This window comes from Eulemur rufifrons, chromosome 3 (assembly GCF_041146395.1).
Source record: "Eulemur rufifrons isolate Redbay chromosome 3, OSU_ERuf_1, whole genome shotgun sequence".
Lineage (NCBI taxonomy): Eukaryota > Metazoa > Chordata > Mammalia > Primates > Lemuridae > Eulemur > Eulemur rufifrons.
In genome coordinates, this window is record NC_090985.1 from 39,464,678 (window position 1) to 39,485,355 (window position 20,678).

Genomic DNA, 20,678 nt, shown 5'->3' on the forward strand with positions numbered 1-20,678 from the left:
TCCTTGTCCTCAGGAAACCCAGTTGAAAGAGAAGAACAGATGTGCTGACCAAAAAACAAACAAACAAACAAACAACAACAACAACAACAAAAAACGCCCCATGGAACAAAGAAAAAGCATTAACTAGTATCAGGATATCAGGATATGGCATACTACTGTATCTTAAGAGGAAGGGGCACTCACCTGGGCAACAAGAAAAACCAAAGAGGTTGAATATTCATAATCTTTAAAATTAAGGGTCATCCATCCTAACGATAACAGACACCATTCCAAGTTCACAGTATACTGCTGCTCTGTGCAACTATGTTATAAAGTAACCAAGAGAAAAGCAGGTCTGATGAAGCCTTGCTAAATTGTTTCCTTTCCATTTAGGTCTTAGAGGAGAACTCCAGGACCTTAAACAGTAATTTGAAATAAGGGTTCAGAAAGAGAAGTCGCATAATGTATTTAGATGTTTGCGTTTCTTTAAATTCAGCTTGATGTTATGCCCTTCTTTGAAAACACCTGAATTTTAATAAGTATCTATTTATTCATAATTAAAGAGTTGACTACTTGAAGTTTTAAAAAAAAATTGATTCGAGAGATACATCCCCAGTATAGCCATCGGTCCGTACAGTCATAATTAAGTACCACCCCTCACTCTGTTGCTCAAACTGCAAACATATCACTTAGGAGAAAATAAATAACGCCGGAAAAGCTAGCCTTGCAAATCCAAGCTCTATGACAGGTAACATCACAGACATTACTACCAATGACATAAGTATGTTAAGGAATTTCAAAGACTTGCTCTACTGACTAAGTTTTTATTTTGTCTTTTCAAAACATAAACTTAGACACACACATAGACTATTTAATTGTAACATTATAAAAGCAATTATCCATAATAGGATGAGTTTCTGACAAAACTCTTCTTTACTTTTTTCTTTTCAAAATTTCCCTCTACACACAAGCGAGTAAAAATAAGTCACAGAAAGACGGGTCAGGGCTGGGCGCAGTGGCTCATGCCTGTAATCCTAGCACTCTGGGAGGCCAAGGTGAGCAGATCCTTTGAGCTCAGGAGTTCGAGACCAGCCTGAGCAAGAGTGAGACCCCCGTCTCTACTAAAAAAAAAAAAAAAAAAAAAAAATAGAAAGAAATTATCTGGACAACTAAAAATATGTAGAAAAAATTAGCCAGGCATGATGGTGCATGCCTGTAGTCCCAGTTACTCGGGAGGCTGAGGCAGAAGGATCACTTGAGCCCAGGAGTTTGAGGTTGCTGTGAGCTAGGCTAACGCCACAGCACTCTAGCCCAGGCAACAGAGTGAGACACTGTCTTAAAAAAAAAAAAAAAAAAAAAAAGATGGGTCAGGTAAAATATAAATAATAATAAGAAATTTTTCACACTAAAAAAAATTGATTTGATTTTTTAAAATTAATTTTCTTTGTTGTCATTGTCATTACACAGAAGGATTTTTGTTAAGCAGAGTATGGGCCTAAGTGCCATACAGCTTTGCCAGTTCAAATGCTCTGCCATTCGTTAGCTCTGTGACCTTGGTCAAAAAATAATTAACTTTTTGAGTTTTAAGTTTTCTCATTTGTAAAATAGAAGTAAAATTACAAACCTCATATAATTGCAATAAGAACTGGGAAAAATGTACCTAAAAAATGCCTGACACATCACTAACAGCTGTTAAGGATTACTGCCATTCCTTGATAGTTATCACAAAGAGGGAAGAAAGGGGGCTGGAGTCAGGCAAATTGGGTTCAAGTTCAAATTCCCAGTCTGCAACTTGGGTGTGTGCCCCGTGATAGGTTATTTCAACTCAATGAGCCTCATTTCCACATGTGTGGAGTAAGAATAAGGATACTGACTTCCTTCCGTGATTTTCACCACATGCACCTTTATTTCACAGGATCTGCCCATTATCATAGGCTATGGCAGCCTCCTTTTCTTCACCTACATCAAAACTTTTGTAAATGGTTGCATCAGGAGGCATCTCCCAGGTCAAGACTAAACAATACACTATGGCCATGATAGATTTAATGGGAACATCTCACACATATTTCCAAGATACAAATCAATGTCATGGAATCTCACTGGTGGAGGAAGAAGATGACCCTGAAGCTCCTCCAATATATAGGCTTTGTAACCTTTAGAGCCTTTTACCAAACATATCTACCAAGGCAATTGCTCCAATGTGAGATATACCCAGTGGTGTGTTGGTAACTGCTTAACAATCAGCTCTCCAGTTGTTGCAGTGGGGCTAACGTGTGACATTTGCTCATTTCCATGAATAGAATCAAAACTCCTACCATGGCCCTATAACCCAACATTCAAATTCCTTAATTACTTGATTGACTGATTCACTCAATAAGCATTTACAAAGAACCTAAAACATGCAAACTGTTGTGCCAGGCTCTGACAGTAGGGGGCATGAGGATAGCTACACATGAATCCTACACTCAAGGACCTACAGTCCAGCTTGAATAATAGAACACATAAAGAAATATACAACATAAGGGGAATGTGAAGAATACTATCACTCCTGAAAACAGGGAAAAGCCTTAATTGCCAGCAAAAAGAACAATAAAAGTCCAAGTCTTATTTACCCAAAGAACCCTTAGTAGTATGCCTATGCTTTCTACTTCCAAATTTCAAAAATTCTCTAAGTGGAAGATAATTTTTTTTACCAGAGTTAATTAATACATGTGTATATGTATACGTATGTATACACTAGTGTGTATATCAGAGTTTCTCACCACTACTGCAGGCTGGATAGTTCTTTGTTGTGCAGGGACTCACCCATTCATTGTAGGATGTTTAGCAACATCTGAATACCTAGAGGTCAGTAGAGGCCAATTGCACAAATGCTCCCCACCCCTGAGTTGTGACAAGCAGAAAGGTCTCCAGACATTGCCAAAGGACTCAGAAGGGCAAAATCAGCCACTGCTGTGTATGTATGAACATGTGGATATGGATGGGATATATGCATGGATGGAGTATATATATAATCCCTAGATATGGACAAGGGTATCTATGAATAAATGAGTTAGACAATCAGGGGAAATTTTTATAGTAACTGTCTTCATAGGTTTTAAACATGTTCATTCATTTATTAAGTGCTTACTATGTACCAGGTACATACAGGCAATACCAGGGGACAGAGGCAACTGACAAAAACCCCTGCGATTGCGGAGCTTACAGTGAGGACGCAGGTGATAAATAATAATGGTAAACCAACTATACAGTATGTTAGAAGGCAAGGTAGTGTTAAGTAGTAGGGAAAAATATAAAGCAGAGAAGGAGGTTAGAGATTCTGAAAGAAGTGGAATGAGGGACGTGTTGCAATTCTAAATTCCAAAGGCCTAAACATGCCAGGCAAGATGCTTATGGTCACATTTTCAGATCATGTGTTTATAGGTGGCTTCTTGAGCATATAATCTGGAAACAAGTCTAAATTTTGTTAGATTTAATCTTAATAACAGAGGGAATTTACTCATTTTGGTTCACAACCAAAGGGAGGAGAATCCTACCAAATTCACAGGAGGGCCGTCACACTACACAACCACTACCTCGCTCCTCCACTCTCTGCCCAGCCCTGGAGTCTGCTAAACCTCACTTGCTCTGAAAAGCTCCTATTCACTGAAGAACCAGTGGGCAAAAGCACTCATTAGAGACTGCCTAACTACTAGGGTTCCTTTCAGTAATACGATGATATTAACAGATCATCAATATGAATGTAGTGAATACTGCTGATGGGAAAGGAGATGATGGATAAAAAGAATATTAATTTTATTCTTGCAAATCTTTTTGCAGGCCTAAACTGATGTTAAAAGGCGAGTTTACACTTTATCATGTTCAGGTCCTAATCCATATCATTGTGAAAATTTTCCTTGTGATTCTTTTTATTAACATGTTTTAATCTCCTCTTCCAAAGATTCATTTCTCACCAGAATCTTTTTTTCTCAATTAAATATAGAGTCCCTAGCACTCTAGGAGGCCGAGGCAGGAGGATCGCTCGAGGTCAGGAGTTTAAGACCAGCCTGAGCAAGAGCGAGACCCCGTCTCTACTAAAAAAATAGAAAGAAATTATCTGAACAACTAAAAATATATAGAAAAAATTAGCTGGGCATAGTGGTGCATGCCTGTAGTCCCAGCTACTTGGGAGGCTGAGGCAGAAGGATTGCTTAAGCCCAAGAGTCTGAGGTTGCTATGAGCTAGGCTGACACCACGGCACTCACTCTAGCCAGGGCAAAAGAGCAAGACTCTGTCTCAAAAAAAAAAAAAAAAAAATTAACTATAGAGTCTACAAAGATGCCACAAAAATGAATGAACACAAAGATATCAGCAAAAAAGAACTGAGTTTTTCTAGAGCTGGATTTGTGACCTTCTGTAGGCACAGCCTTTTCCCTCCCCACTTTGTGCTTTTTTTATTGTAAATATATGAATATTCACTTTTTAATTCATTTTAATTCACAAATATTATATATTTATGGTATACAGCATGTTTTAAAATATGTATACATTGTGGAATGATTAAGCCAAGCTAATCATATAATTGTATTATCTCACATAGTTATCAGTTACCTGTGGTGAGAACACTTAAAATCTACTCTCTTAGCAATTTGCAAGTATACAATGCATTGTTATTAACTACAGTCACCATGTTGTGCAACAGATCTCTTGAACTTACTCCCCCTAAGTGAAATTTTATATCCTTTGACCAATATTTCCCCAATCTCTCCATCCTTCCCACCTCCTGGTAACCACTATTCTACTCTGCATCTGAGTTTAACTTTTTTAAATCCAACATATGAGATCATGCAGTATTTGTCTTTCTGTGAATGACTTATTTCACTTAGTATAATGTCCTCCAGGTTCATCCAATTTGTCTCAAGTGACAGGATTTCCTTCATTTTTGAGGCTGCATAGTATTCTGTTATGTATATATACTACATTTTCTTTATCCATTCATCTGGTGATGGGCACTTAAGTTGCTTCCATATCTTGGCTGTTGTGAATAAAGCTGCAATGAACCTGAGAGTGCAAATATCTCTTCAACATACTCATTTAAATTCTTTTGGATATATACCCAGCAGTGGGATTGCAGGATCATATGGTAGTTCTGTTTTTAATTTTTTAAGGAACCTCCATACTGTTTTCCATAATGATTGCACTAATTTACATTCCCACTAATAGTGGACAAGGGTTCCCTTTTCTCCACATCCTGGTGTAGGCACTGCCTTTATACTTTTAGGGCTACAGAGAGCATAATTAAGTACAGATTTTCAATATTCTTCACTTATTTAAGTCATAATATTTTGCTTTTATCATTGGCTCCAGTTACAAAAGCTATATATAATAAATACAAACATTGGCTTCTTATGGTTATGATTATTTTTATTATCATTGTATCCACGACCACCACTAGAAATCACCTACTTCTAATTTCTCCTTCTAGTCAATAAGATACTTATAAATAAAGTACAGTAGTAAGGCCAAAAAGAAACCTCCCCCATTTCACTAGAGTCCTAATAACAAGAAGCAATTCTCTAATGGAGAAATACATTACAACATAGTGAAAAATCAGAAAATAAGCCCTGAAAATATCAGGTACTAGTATATGAAATCATTAAGGAATTTCCAAAACATTTTTAATTTAAAAGATTTAAGCAAAATTATTACCCCTTTTCCATAAAATAAGGTGATGGGTGTTAGGGTTATGAGTGATCATAATTTTTTGATTTTATTATTTTCCATATTTAACAAATTTTTAGATTTGAGAATGTCTTAGGAGTAAAAGTAGAATATTACCCCTAAAGCACCCAGACCCAGAACTATTCTCTCAACTAAATGCTTAATATTTGCAAATATGAAAGGTCAATTATTCATGAGGACAACAAATGTCCATGACAACATAATTTTTCAATCTGATGGTCATTCTTTATTAACTCTGAAGTAACAGTCTACAGAGTGAAAACTTTGCTTCTTGCCTGGGTGGGGACTAAATTCAGAACAAAAGGAATCAGATTTAAAAAGGTGATGATTCTTAGCCAGAAAACACATTTTGGACACATGAAAGAACAGATTTTCATTCAATCACATTGCTGTATCACTTCTGTCAGTCAGGACTGCAAATGGCTGCAAGGAAGAGCAAACCTGACAGCTGTCACTTAGTCAAATAGGCGTTTGTTTTCCTGCCATTATAACAAACCTGGAAATAGACCATCTAGGGTCAGTACAATGGCCCCCAAAGGTCCCAGCTCCTTCCCTCCATGACCAGATTCAAACCCATCCTTACAAACAGCAGACACTAAAACTAGAGAAAGTGCAGTGTCTGGCTTCAGAACTCAAGAACTTCCAATGTAAGTTGTTGAAAACCTCACTAGCAGAATAGAACAAAAGCTGACAGGCTGTTTCAGAAAAAGGATGCAACTTCATTTTGCTTCATTTAAAAAAAAAAATCGGTGACGTAACCCATCCTCAACAAAATAACCAAAATTTTGTGAGTTAAATTCCACTAAATGTTATTTGACTGCAAATGCATGGCTTGTACAATACATTTTAGATAAAGTGTAATGGTTAAGGACAGAAACTATGAAGTCAGACTGCTTATGCTCACATCCCTACTTAACTACTTACTAACTTTGTGACCTTATGAAAAGTATTTAACTTTATTAAGCCTCAATTTTCTCATGTATAAAGTGTAGATAACAATAGTCCCTCCTTCACAGGATTACCATTAGGATCAAATGAGATATCACATGTAAAAATAGCACTGTGTCTAACACACAGTAAGTATGTAACAATTCAGCTATCATTATCTTTAGCATCATGACCGTCATCATCACCACCATACTTTGGCATAGTTCAACACCCAGTTAACTGCCTGACCATAATAACTGAAGTCTTTCTGCTCTATAGCTCCAGAGTCATAGGAAGAAAAGCAATATACAGAGAAAAAAAATCAAGAACCTCCCAACATGGTTTCCTCATCTACTAGACCCCCAGGCAGCTTAAAAGATCTTTATAGATCTTCTAATTAAAAAAATGTAGGAAAATTTCATCCCAGTTGAACTTTTCTCATCGTAGAGGCTTTCCTTTGCTGGTCTCCCTAGCATAGGCTTAACCTATCTATCGAGAAATCAAGCACAACCAAGTATAGTTAAATTACTGGATAATAACAGTATCATAACGCATTTATATACCTTACATTCACAAAAATCACATACTTTAGATTGTATGCTCCTTAAGGTCAGGAAGTTTCATGTCTTTGCCCATAAATTTCTAGTGCAGTTTCCAGTGGAACATAACTGTTTGAACACACATGAATGAGTCAATTTCATTTCACTCTTAGTACACTGCTATGAAGAACAAGATAAGAAAACAGATGCCCAGGGATTATATGACTGTCACAAGGATATTCAATAGGCATCCTTAGAGTAATATCACCACAGTGTTATCTCAAAGTAGACACAAAAGAATAAGTTTTAAGTATTACTTACTCTGAGTTTGCACAAGATCCAAAGCAACACTAGAAGCTGTGTCCATTCCAGAGTTGATACAGGCTTGGAAGTTTTTTAAGGAGGAGAGAGCAGACTCTACACCGCTGAAGGATATGAAACCAGCTGAACCTGAATTAGAACTGGAACGCCCTGGCATCTTGAAATTATTACCTAAGTTTTCAAACACAATGAAAAACGATTTGTAAGTCAGAATGATAACTGCACAAGAAAATAAAACTGCTGTAAACACCCATACGAATATCTCCAATATCCCACAAATGTCATACAATTATCTATATCCTGTATCCCTTGTGAGGATACCAAGCAATGTGCCATAATCTAGGCTACCAAACACTGATCTACTCAATATATAGAGAAAGTAACTGTCTTCTTTTCTAAAGAGGGAGATTACCCTCTTCCACAAGACTCCCGATACGCTGAAGAATTCAACAGCACAGGTCTTAAAACCCTAAAAGATAAATGAGTAAGAAAAAGTAGACCACTCATATGATACAATTTTCAAAAAAAGAAAATAATACTAAAAAGTAGTTTAATAAGGCATGGTTTTGAAAACCTGTAATTTTTAACGTATCTGACATACATAGAACTCTGAAAACTGTAAAATATACATATAAATATAATCCTACCAGTTCCTCTAGGTTCTGACAAATTTATAAGGTTGGTAAAATCCCTGATTGAATAAAAGCAAAATTTCTCTATAAGCTCTTGTCCTCTGGTAGCACATCCACTATAACAGTTTCAGTACTACCTTCGTATAAAACACTCCCTAATCTATACCTTCAACCACAAACTTTTAAAGCTTTGGACCACTTATGTAAAGCTGCCTACAAAAAAGACATGTTTGCTTAATTCAGAAACCATCTGAAATTCAGTCCACTGAAACCAACTAGAAAAGTGGAGAGAATTCATATAGGCTTAAAGGGCTGGGACGGCTGTTCCTAAGGCTGTATGGCAACAGTACGAAGGCATTTTCTTGGAACTAGATAGACATAACATGAATTCAGGTTCTGCTACTTTACTACTGCGTGACCATGGGCAGACTGCTAAAGCTCTCTGAACCTCAGGTTTACCATCTTTAAAATGGGAAGGAATAATCATGGTGCAGTGTAGCATACAGTACATAATTAATTAGTATTAAAACTTTCCCTTCTGCCCTTCCTTTCTTAAGTAGGGAACTGTGTAGTATCTCTGGCATTTCCATTCTCACCATTGCTACCACCTCGGTTCATACTTGACCCTTTTCCTCCTCCTCTCACTCAAATCTTAAATCCATCACCAATTTTGCCAGCTCTGCAGTCAAAATATCTCTAGAACCCAACCACTCTCACCAGTTCCATCATTACCACCCTGATTCAAATCATCATCTCTTGCCTGAATTATTCCAACAACCACCTATATGGTCTGCCTGCTCCCAACCTTGCATCTTTCACCCAATTCTCAACATAGCAGCCAGAGTGAGGCTTTGAAAAATGTACATAGTATCATGTGACTTCTCTACTCAAAAACCCCTAAGGACTTCCTGACTCACTCAGAGTAACAATCAAAGAGCTTTATGACAACCAACAAAAGTGACTCCCAACATGGACCAAGTCACATCACCATCACCTCCGAACTTCTTAGAAACGTAAATTCTCAGGCCCCAATCTGTGTTTTAACAAGACCTTCATGTATAATAATTCTAATTCGGATGTACCTAGGCTTCACTGTTAGCATATCAGAATCATCTAATGGGCATGTTAAAATATTGATTGTTAGACCTCACCCTCAGAATTTCTGATTCAGTAGATCTGGGAGGGGACCTAAGAACCTACACTTCTAACAAATTTCCAGATAATACAGATTCTGCTGATTCAAGAACCATACTCTGAAAACCAGTGCTCTATATTATGTGGCCATTGCTAGTCCTTTAACAGCCCAGGCATGCTTCCACCTTAGGGTCTTTGCACTTGATGAGACAGACAGGGATACCAGTAATAAAGATAGATAAGAAAAAGTAGGAAGGGTTGGTCTTAACTTCCTGTTGCCTATATAATCAAATTCAACATTATGAGCAGAGTATCCAAAGCTTTCTACAACATAATACAAATACACTTTTCAAATCAGAGATTCTACCTTTCCCCATGACAAAACATACATACCATGTAACCTTCACTAGTCAATATTCCAGAATAAATACAACCTATTTCTGCCACAACCGCTCAAAACAAGCTTGGAAGACAAGTGCCATATTAGAAGAATGAACCAATACTATGAAGTTCAAAGAAGAGATTACACAAACCCTGTACACCATGAGGTTCAAAAAAGGAAGTGATTACAGGCATAACTGAGGGAAACCATAGGCTTCATGGAAAAGAAGGCACTTAAGCTACACCATAAAGGATATTTAGGATTTGGAAAGGTCTAAAATATCAGGGGAGAGCAGTTCAGATGAAGGAAACAGTAAGATGAACAAAGGTCATAAGGCAGTGAAGTATGGGATGAGTCCCCTTTGCCTGGCACACAGAGACAAAGGGATGGAAAGATAACTGGATTTTATTCTTTGGGAGTATAGTGTAGAGGGTCTTATGTGCAGGACAGAGAATCAGGTGGTCATCAAATGGGACTTTTAGCTTTATATATTTTTAAAAGTTATCTTAAAAATCAAATCTGAGGCCGGGCACGGTGGCTCACGCCTGTAATCCTAGCACTCTGGGAGGCCGAGGTGGGCGGATCGTTTGAGCTCAGGAGTTCGAGACCAGCCTGAGCAAGAGCGAGACCCCATCTCTACTAAAAATAGAAAGAAATTATATGGACAGCTAAAAAATATATATATATATAGAAAAAATTAGCCGGGCATGGTGGTGCATGCCTGTAGTCCCAGCTACTCGGGAGGCTGAGACAGGAGGATCGCTTGAGCCCAGGAGTTTGAGGTTGCTGTGAGCTAGGCTGACGCCACGGCACTCACTCTAGCCTGGGCAACAGAGTGAGACTCTGTCTCAAAAAAAAAAAAAAAAAAAAAAAAAAAAATCAAATCTGAAACAAAAATGGCAAAATGTTACAGATGTTAAAATCTGGGTGACAAAATGAGGGTTCTTGTTATGTTATTTTCTGGGGTTTTAAAATTTCACACCAAAAAAGAGAAAATATGAGCATGAATAAAAACCAATGATGATTTTTAAACATTTGCATTTTGGGGAAAGAGCATGCCTATTTGCAATCTCACTTTATTATCCCAAAGAAGTTGAGACATTTTACACATATAAATACAAACATATACAACAAGATGGAAAAATATAAATTCATAAAAATCAGGATCAAAAAACAGAAATTAAAAGGAAAAGCAAGTAGGAAACTTACAGTGCAGTCATGCAGACTTTAGGATTCTACACAGTGCTATACTTGTAATACAAATTTGGCTGAGCTTCCTAGAAATCAAAACAAAATGTGAAAGTTACTTTCTCCATAAAGAAAAAAGAACACCAGAATCTCAGGAAAAATAAAGCTTTCTATGGCAATAAAGGCAGTATGGTTCATCATGTATGAGATAATAAAAGTTACACTGGAAAAATATCTTTAATAATATCCTTACAATAAACGCAACACCAAACTTCCTAGGACCGTTTCTTGAGACTACGTCTCAGGATAGGCTAAGGACAGGACACTTGTGACAGAGGTAGTAGTCCCAAGAAATGGTCCTAGGAAGTTTGGTGTTGGGTGCCCACCAGATCCATTTCCTATTCAACCTGGTCATACAGCTACATACGGACCACATTTTGCAGCCTTCCTTGCAGTTAGGTGTAGCCTACAATTGCATTAAACGCAATGAAATAAGAGCCATTTCCAGGCCCAGTACAAAAAAACCATACACTTTCCCATTTGATAGCTTGACACACAGGCAAGCACAGTAACCTTAGAAGCTATATACTACAATAGAGAATTACCAGATGGAAAGAGCCTAGGACCCTACATCACTGCTTGGAGGAAAACTGCTTACCAATCAGGCTCCACGCACGAAAGAAAGAAACTTAACTGTGCAAAGCCACTTAGATTTAGGGGTTTACCTGTTACAGTACCAAGTGTTACTTAAAAAACACAATCCTGCAAGGACCAAAATGGTATGGTTCAAGTATTCAGTTTTCTAGTCAGTCTTGACTCTGTTATAAGTTTAATTGCCTAGAGGAGCACTGTTCAACAGAACTCTCTGTGATGACAAAGATGTTCTATAATCTTCACTGTCTAATATGGTGGCCACTAGGCACATGTGGCCATTGATTATCTAAAATGTGGTTAGTGTGACTAAGGAATTGAGTTTTAAATTTCATTTAATTTTAATTAATTTAAATGTAAATGTCCTCATGTGCCTACTGGCTACTGTACTGGAGAGCACAGTTCTAGAAGCACAGTTATCAAAGTGTACTCTATATATGAACCAGGGAGTAAACAAGAGGGAGCAAAACCACAGCATAAACAAAACTTATGCTCCCCGAATATCAATTCTACTTAAATATAATATGAAACATGTTTATATTAAAATAAACATTAGCTACATTTTGGAGTAGACTATGAAGGCAATATAGAGTAGTGGGTAAACATGCAGCCCTTGGACTACCTGGGCTCAAAGCCTGGTTTCACCGCTTAGTAGCTGAAAGTCTTGAGGCAAATTATCTAACCTCTCAATGCATCTCTTTTCCCTTTTATAAAATAGGGATGATCCAGTGCCTACCTCAAGGATGACTGTGAGGACCGAATGAGTTAATATGTATAATAGAACACTTAGAATAATGTCCAGCATATAAATCTTTAAAATGAGAGCAAATATTATCATCAGCTTCATCATCATAGTACTGTGAGCAGCAATACAGAATTGTGCCTAAGAGGAAGCACACTGGACACAGAAACCTGGAAATTCCATTCTGTCCATGCCACTTAAACTGCATGGCCTTGGTTATGTTGCTTAACTTCTCTATCTTCAGTTTGCTCCTGTGTAAAATAGAGATCTTCTTATCTATCTCGCGGCATTATTGCAAGGATCAATTAAATTTTTCTCAAACAAAACAAGTTTTTTCAAACTTGTCTGATCTTAAGAATCAGTTGAAACAAATACTGAAAATACAGATTTATGTGCACTATCTCAGACCTGCTGAATCAAGAGTCCCTATGGGAGACCCAAAGGAAATTCTATTTTTATGTTTTATGATTCTGTCCTCACCCCTAAATCATATGTTGAAGCCCTAACCCCAAATGTAATGGTATTTGAAAATGGAGCCTTTGAAAGATAATGAGGTTTAGGTAATGGGTTAGTGCCCTTATGAGAAGGAGACAAGACACTAAGGGCTCGCTCTTTCTCCCTACCATGTGAAGACACAGGAAGAAGGTGGTTGCTATAGTTTGGATGTATTTCCCCCCAAAACCTCACACTGAAATTTGGTCCCCAATTGGAGGTAAGGCCTAATGGGAGGTGTTTGGGTCATGGAGGTGGATCCCTCATGAAAGGCTTGGTGCCATCCTGGTGGTAATGAGTGAGTTCTCACTCTATTAGTTCCCATGAAAGCTGGGTGTTAAAAAGTGCCTGGTACCTCCCCTCCCACTTGCTTCCTCCCTTGCCATGTGATCTCTCCTCAGTGGCTCCCCTTTGTCTTCCACCATGAGTGGAAGCAGCCTGAGACCCTCACCAGAAGCCAAGCATATGCTGATGCCATGCTTCTTGCACAAATTGCAGACCATGAGCCCAAAAAACCTCTTTTCTTTATAAATTACCTAGCCTTAGGTATTCCTTTATAGTAACTCAAATGGACTAAGACAGTGGCCATGTGCAAGCCAGGAAAATGCCCTCACCATATTCCAACCATGTTGGCACCCTGACCTTCGACCTCTATCCTCCAGAACTATAAGAAATAAATTTTTGTTGTTTACGCCACCCAGTCTATGGTATTTTGTTATAGTAGCCTGAACTAAGACACAATATATATAAAGATTAATGCAATCTAGGACAAATAGAAAGTGTCTGCCATATGGTAGCTATCATTATTTGTTCGAACGAAAAACTCACATTACTCCAATGAAACTTTACTCTTGCAGATAGCCAGGGAAAACATGGTCATGCCCTTCTGTAATTCTGAAGCAGGGAAAAGATTAAGACTGAGATTGGATTGAGAGGAAAAGAGAATGGATAACACAGAAAGACAGAGTAGGAACACTTTTCTCAGTTCCTCCCAATAAGTAAAGCTAAGTCCGTAAGTCAAAGACAATCCCTTCTTTCTCTGATTCTAACAGCATCTCCTGATTACACTTTGCAGTCACTCTACTTTGTTAATCATTACTATCCTGCATGATGCTCTCAGTGCTTCACAAACAGCAAGCACTCAGAAAATATTCCCTAAATGAATAAACCAACTGTCTACTTCAGTCAGACCCCTCTCTTCTTTCATTCTCTCCCTTATACCCACTATTCATAATCCCAGCTCATGACTTTGTTCGTCGTGTTCCCCCACCATGAGAATATCCTCTTCCCTTCTCTATTTGCCCAAATCTTACCCATCTGCTAATGTCTGAATGGTTGTGTCTCCGTAAAATTCACATGTTGAAATCCTGACTCCCAAGGTGATGGCATTAGGAGGTGAGATCATTTGGAAGGTGATTAGATCCACCCTCATGAATGGGTTCAGTGCCCTTATAAAAGATGCTCCAGAGAGCTGCCTTGCCCTTCTACCATGTGAGGACACACCAAAAAGGTGTCACCTATGAACAAGGAAACAGGACCTCATCAGGCACCAAATCTCCTGGCACCATGATTTTGGACTTCCTAGCCTCCACAATTGTAAGAAATAATTTCTATTGTTTATAAGCTACCCAGTTCATAGCATTTTGTTACAGCAGCCCAAACTAAGATACCATCTTACGTGCCTCGGTTTAAACTAGTAGTTCTCAACCAGGGGAGATTTTGCCCCTCTCCCAGGAGACATTCAGCAATATCTGGAGACATTTTGGTTGATGCACAAAAGGGGAAGTACCAACTGGCATCTAGTGGGCAGAGGCAGGGATGCTGTTAAACAGCCTACAATACACAGGACAGCCCCCACCTCCCCTCAAACAAAGAATTATCTGGCCTAACCTGTCAACAGTGCATCAGTTAAGAAACGCTGGTTTAAATCAACCTCTTGTTGGATCCTTCCCCAGGTAATAACAGTGATCTTTTTGTTCCCCATACCTATAGTCACCAAGAAAGTTTAGAACAAGGTTACGTATTTCCTGAATTCTTCCTTAGCATGTTATTTTGCCTCCTCTAACAATACACTTCTCTGTAGGCAGAGCAAAGTGTTAGCTAATGTAAAAATAAAAATATGTCTCCACTGTTCCCTCTACTCATCTTTTCTTTTTGTATAGCACAGTATTAGGCACAGAGCAAACACTTTTCAGACAATATGCTGACCTCCTTTAAATCCACGGGAGCTTTGTACAAGTCAGCCAGAGTAGTGTCTCCTTTTTCAACATGCAAGGATATATCCTCTCTGAAGCCTTCTCTTACCCATACAATTGCTTGTTCCCTCCCTTATGCCACCATATCCCTATCTCTCTCACACACGCACACACATCTCACACTCCTATTATAAAACTATAAAATACAACCATCTGCTCACAGGTCTGCCACTCCTTCCCCCTGGGAGCTCCTTAAACTAGAACTCTTACATATTATATGACATATAAAACAGCTCCTCACATAAAATAGGTGATCAATAAAGATTTGGCAAGTTACACAAGTAACAACAACAGTAACAGACAACGACCATTTCTAGGTCACCTAGTGTGCTATAAACTGGTGCCCTGGAGCTTCATTCTCATTATCGCTAAGCCTCGCAGCAATCTACACAAGCAAAAAGGAAACTGAGGCCCAGAGGGTTTACTTAAACGACCTACCCATGGCCCTGCTTTAAAAGCCAGTTCAAACCAGACCTACTTGGATCAAAAATTCGCGGTCTTTCCCCTACACACTTTGGGCTGAGGATGGAGAGATGGTGTCGGGGACTAGCGGGGCGAGTGAACTGCCCCAGACTCACTACTGTGGCGTCTAAAGGGCCAGGACCATAGCCCAGGTCCACTGACCCCCAACTCTGCGCGCCAGCGGAGCAACCCAGGGGGAAGCGACAACTCCCGCCACCCTCCTCATCGCCACGCCCCGCTTCCGCCTTACCTGGCTGCCCGAGCTATCTCCGAGCGGCTGCACCCGCCTTCTCCAACCCGGACCCCAACTCCTTTCCTCAACTTCCTTCGCCTGTAGCTGAAACCGCGAGCGCGGGCTCTTGCGTCATCAGCCGTAGCCGACGAGTGGTCACGTGACTCCCAGCCCTGCTCTCCGCCTCCTCGGTCATGTGACGGCCTGGCGAGCCAGGAGCGGAAGCCGGGGTCTGTCCAGCTCACGGTCCGGGGCTGGGGACAGTAGAGGATTGCTCCCCGGAGGCAGGCGTGGGACCGGGGTGCAGGCTGTACGCGCGACTGCGGGCCCTGCGCGTGCGCCGCTGGCGCGCCCGGCTGACAGGTGAGTCAGGGCGGGTGCGCACCCCTTCCTTGCGTGGCCCCCTGCCCCTCCCCGCCCCGGCTGGGCCGCGCTGCCGGAGGGGAAGTCTGCTGCGTCGCGTGCGGTCTGGACTGGGGACTTGGGATGGAGGACTTAGGGACCTCTAGGGGCTGTGTCCCGCTCTGCTGCTCGGCTTAGATGGAAATCATTTTGCACACCCCTTCGGCCCTTTAGGAAGCGAGGTTCAGCTGATTGGCCCGCAAGTGATCCTTCCAAGTTTCCGTGATCAATGCTGTGTGGTGGTGGTTATTCGTCTATATTTATATTTCAAAAAAAAACGTTACCTGGGTCCGTACAAGTATGATCGCACAGAAAGAAAAAAAGTCACAGAGCTAGTAATGGAACAGGGTCTCCTGTATTCCAAGTTCATGGAGCACCTCCCAACATAGGTGAAGGGTAGTGAGGGAGAAGTTTTACTGCCTCGGCCCACAACAAGGGACACCTTCCCTAGTTGTCCTTCACCTGTCTTTCCTAGGATTCAGGAATTGGATTACAGTGATCAGGCTCATTTCAGAACTTTTCTGGAAGAGAGATGCAGCTCACATTTATCTTGATCAACAACCATTATATTTTGTTCATAATAATGGATTTGTGGAGCTTAGTGCTTCCTTTATGGGACTGAGGTTTTGTGAAAGGATAAAAATAGATGTCTTCTTTTGCCCTCTCCAGTAGGGCAAACAGTGGTTTGTCCAGGGAAATTTAATTTCCTTAAGAAATTTTGTTCTGTACTCTTTATGTAATTGGTGCAACGAAGCCATGCTTTATTCTTGAAAGCATATTATCTTTTGATTAGGGTTACTTCCCAAACCGAAAATCACAGTTACATGTCAACCGCTTAAAACTGAATTTACCATCATGTTATAACTTGTAAAATAAACTAGAGAAATTGAGTGGGATCTCTGGTTCCTTTTCATGCTGACAGTAATATAGCCTATACTGAGAAAACTAGTCTTTGTGAGTTTTCTTCCTCCCTGGCAGCAAGAGAAACTCTGAAAGGATGTTTTAGTATAGCTACTTCTACGATATTTACTTGGACTTCATTCTAGAGTAATTTTTTAAGACAAAACTGAGTCTTAACACCTGTCCAGCAACCTACCTTCCTCTTAGATCGCTACAACATGACTAGGCATCTTGAATGATGGTTCTTAGATTCTGTTCCTCAAAGCCAGTTTCTCAGCCAACAAAGGCAGGTAGTGTTGCTTTGCTTCAAGCTGTTTTCTCTAGGACCCATTGCCTGCACTATCTTGCTGTCCAAAATCTAGTAGCAGTTAGGCCTGTTAATCACAGCTTGCTCTCCTCTCCATGAGTCTAGCCTTTCATCCTACTGAGACCTTCTGGGTTAGTTTTCTGGTCTTCAGAGGACCTAAGAAGATGACTTATTTTGCCCATTAGCCATTATTTTCCCCTTTCCCTCTCTCATTTCCCAAGCCAGACCATATCAGTGCAGAAAATGAAATTATCTGAAATTCAGCCTGTTATATATCGGTGTGGTTTAACAAGCAGGCCTCACAGAGGAAACTAAAAGGATTGGTTAATAATTTATACTTTAATGTGCATTATAGGATACTGTTATGAGAGAGAGTTTCTAGATAGCTATAGTGGCTTCTCAGCAATCTTTACTCTTAGACCTAACCCACTCCACTTCCCCATCTCGGTTTCTATCCCTTGCTCACTCTATTTCAGCCACCTTGCTATTCCTTAAGTATATCTAGCATATTCCTGCCCTGGGGCTTTCACACTTACTTGTAACCTCTGCCTAGAATGCCATTCTCAGGATCATTATCTAATGCTGCATAACTACCCCAAAACCTAGTGGCTTAAGACAGTAAATACTTACTATCTTACAATTTCTATGATCAGAAATCAGGGATATGGCTTAGCTGGCTGCCATTGACTCAGGGACTAGGGAGATTGCTGTCAAGGGGCAGAGCTGCTATAGTCTTATCTGAAGGCTCAATGGGGTTGGAGGGATTCACTTTCAATCTCACTCAGATGGTTGTTGGCAAGCCTCAGCTTCTTGTCACATGTGCTCCTCCCCAGGACTAGCAAGCTATAGAGGGTACCCAAGAAGTTGGTCTTCTTGCAATCTAATCTCAAAAGTGGTATCTTTCACTTCTGCCACATTCTGTTCTTTAGAAGGGAGTCAGTAAGTCAGCTACACTCAAGGAAAGGGCCTACACAGGGCATGAATACCAGGAATCAGAGACCATTGGGGACCATCTTAGAAACTGCCAACCATACCCAGATACCCTTGCCGCTTGCTCTGTCATTTCCTCTAATCTCTGCTCAAGTATCATCTAATTAGAGAGGCTTTCCTAAAGTACTCTATATTAACTAGCACATGCTCCATCTCTTCATCATGCTTTTTTTTCACAGCACTTATCACAGCCTGATATATATTTGTTTATTATCTCTTTCCTACTCTGTGTCCTCACATCCTAAAACAGTGCTTGGTACTTAGTAGGTGCTGGGTAAATATTTGTTGAATGAATGAATTTGTATTATTATGAATGTTTTCAGCAAATAATCCAAAACCCAATTAACAGTAGGTAAACCATAAAAATAACTCATTTAACAAAGATTACAGAAGTAGTTCCACAGTTGAATTGAATCAGCAGATCAGTAACATCAACAAGAATTTAGATTCTTTCTATCTTTCCACACTACAGTCTGCAGGTTCTTGGCTTTCTTCCCCCAGACTTGTCACCTCATGGTCTCAAAGTGGCTACTGCAGCCCCAGGCATCACACGTTCACTGGACCACATTCAAAGGCTAGAAGCAGGGGAATACCTAGGGCAAAGAGAAAGATTTCTCTTCACATGCCTCTTTCCTTTTAGCAAGAGGGAAAAAATATTTTCTAGAAGCCCCACCAGAATTTGCTTTTAAATATCATTGGTCAAAACTGGATCACATGTCTAACTCTGGCTTCAAGGGAGGCAAGAAAATAAAAATCTGACTACTTTGTCCTCAATCGTAAGAAAGAAGAAGGAAGTGGGAAATATTGTTGAGTAGCCAACAAACAGTTGTTGCCACTACATCCCAGTAAATTAAGACCTTTCCAAATATTACATCAGTGATAGAGACTTCCAAAAGGAAAAAAGAAAACCTTTAAGAGTTACACAGAGCTTCCAGGTAATAAATAACTATATAGTAGATGGCTCATAATGTGAGTGAACTTTAAAAACATGTAACAAGCATTGAGGAGCATTTTGCTATGGCTGCAAAGGAAGCCCTCTCCTGTCAAAATTCTTTCTACATTCTGGTTTTATGTACAGTGAGGTCCTCATTATTTTATCATTCATTATTAGAGTCATTAGAAGACCACATATGAAAGTAGAAGTTGGCATTAACATAAAGATTTTCAGGTTGTCATTCATTTTTCCAAAGGCCTCTGTCTCCCAATATTTTTTCAAATTATTATCTTTTGAAGTGTTAATTGTGTCATCTTTGTTGCCTTTTTCTTCTCTAATTGTTAATTAGGTCCTCATTTGTCAACTTCATGGAAGCCTGAATCATTTTTCAGCTTCATGAAAGCCTGTGTCTTTCCCAATATTTGTACGCTCAGTTTGCATTGGTATTGCACTGTATCCATATAACATTAACAATTAAAAGATTGACTAACCCAAATAAGAAGTCAACCTGGCTGGGTGCGGTGGCTCACACCTGTAATCCTAGCACTCTGGGAGACGGAGGTGGGTGGATCACTTGAGCTCAGGAGCTCAAGACCAGCCTGAGCAAGAGCGAGACCTGTCTACTAAAAATAGAAAAAAATTAGCCAGCCATGGTGGTGCACACCTGTAGTCCCAGCTACTGGGGAGGCTGAGGCAAGAAGGTTGCTTGACCCCAGGAGTTTGAGGTTGCTGTGAGCTAGGCTGACACCACGGCACTCTACCCCGGGCAACAGAGCGAAACTCTGTCTCAAAAAAAAAAAAAAGGGGGAATTCAACCTGATAGATACTTGTGGAATTTTTGAGTGAAGAGTAATTGTGTAAGTGGTTAGCTTGTTAAAATTTTCCCAGTAGTGTGTTTTTTTTTCTTTTCCTGTTTACTTGACTCCTGCCTCCCTTTCTCTTCCTGCTTCCACCTCCATCAACTCTCCTTCCTTTTATGTTTTTCTCTATTCATATTTGCATACGTAGGGTTTTTTTGTTGTTGTTGTTGTTTGTTTTTTAAACAGGATCTTGCTATGTTGCCCAAGCTGGTCTCAAACTCCTGGCCTCAAGTGATCCTCCCACCTCAGTCTCCCAAGTGGCTAGGATTACAGGTGTAAGTCACTGCGCCTGGCCTATAGGTTTTTAATTTTTATTTGTTTTATAAAATGGGAACATCCTATTCATATGTTTCTGCATCTTAATTTTTCCACTCAATAGCTCTCAGAAATCCTCCAAGTTAACTAATACAGCACTAATTCATTCTTGTTAACCTTGTTAATGGCTGGTTAAATTCCAGTTTCTTTACTGTTGGGCGTTTACTTTATCCCCCAAATTTTTGTGATTACCAGCAGTACTATAAGAAAAATCCTAGGACCTATATCCTTATATGTTGGTACTTATCTTAATATTTGTAGGGGATAGAATCCCAAGCATGAGATTGCTAGCTCAAAGAATATGTATTTTTAA

General features: G+C 39.7%; 2 protein-coding genes across 5 annotated transcripts in view; one reads left to right on the forward strand and one right to left on the reverse strand.

The window, feature by feature from the left end:
• Positions 1-15,759, reverse strand: part of NSMCE2 (NSE2 (MMS21) homolog, SMC5-SMC6 complex SUMO ligase) — a 208,997-nt gene extending 193,238 nt beyond the window's left edge. Inside the window, exons 1-3 of one of the 2 annotated variants that reach the window (XM_069465999.1) lie at positions 15,676-15,759; positions 10,845-10,912; positions 7,488-7,658 (exon numbers count right to left, since the gene is read on the reverse strand). In XM_069465999.1, the coding sequence (XP_069322100.1) occupies positions 7,488-7,644 (157 nt within the window). In that variant the 5' untranslated portion in view covers positions 7,645-7,658; positions 10,845-10,912; positions 15,676-15,759. The remainder of the gene's footprint in view (positions 1-7,487; positions 7,659-10,844; positions 10,913-15,675) is intronic. The other variant, XM_069466000.1, reaches the window with a different exon arrangement.
• An 86-nt stretch (positions 15,760-15,845) lies between these two features.
• Positions 15,846-20,678, forward strand: part of WASHC5 (WASH complex subunit 5) — a 59,625-nt gene continuing 54,792 nt past the window's right edge. For 2 of the 3 annotated variants that reach the window (XM_069466003.1, XM_069466004.1), the window contains exon 1: positions 15,846-16,020. The gene's annotated coding sequence lies outside the window, so the exon portion shown is untranslated. The remainder of the gene's footprint in view (positions 16,021-20,678) is intronic. The other variant, XM_069466005.1, reaches the window with a different exon arrangement.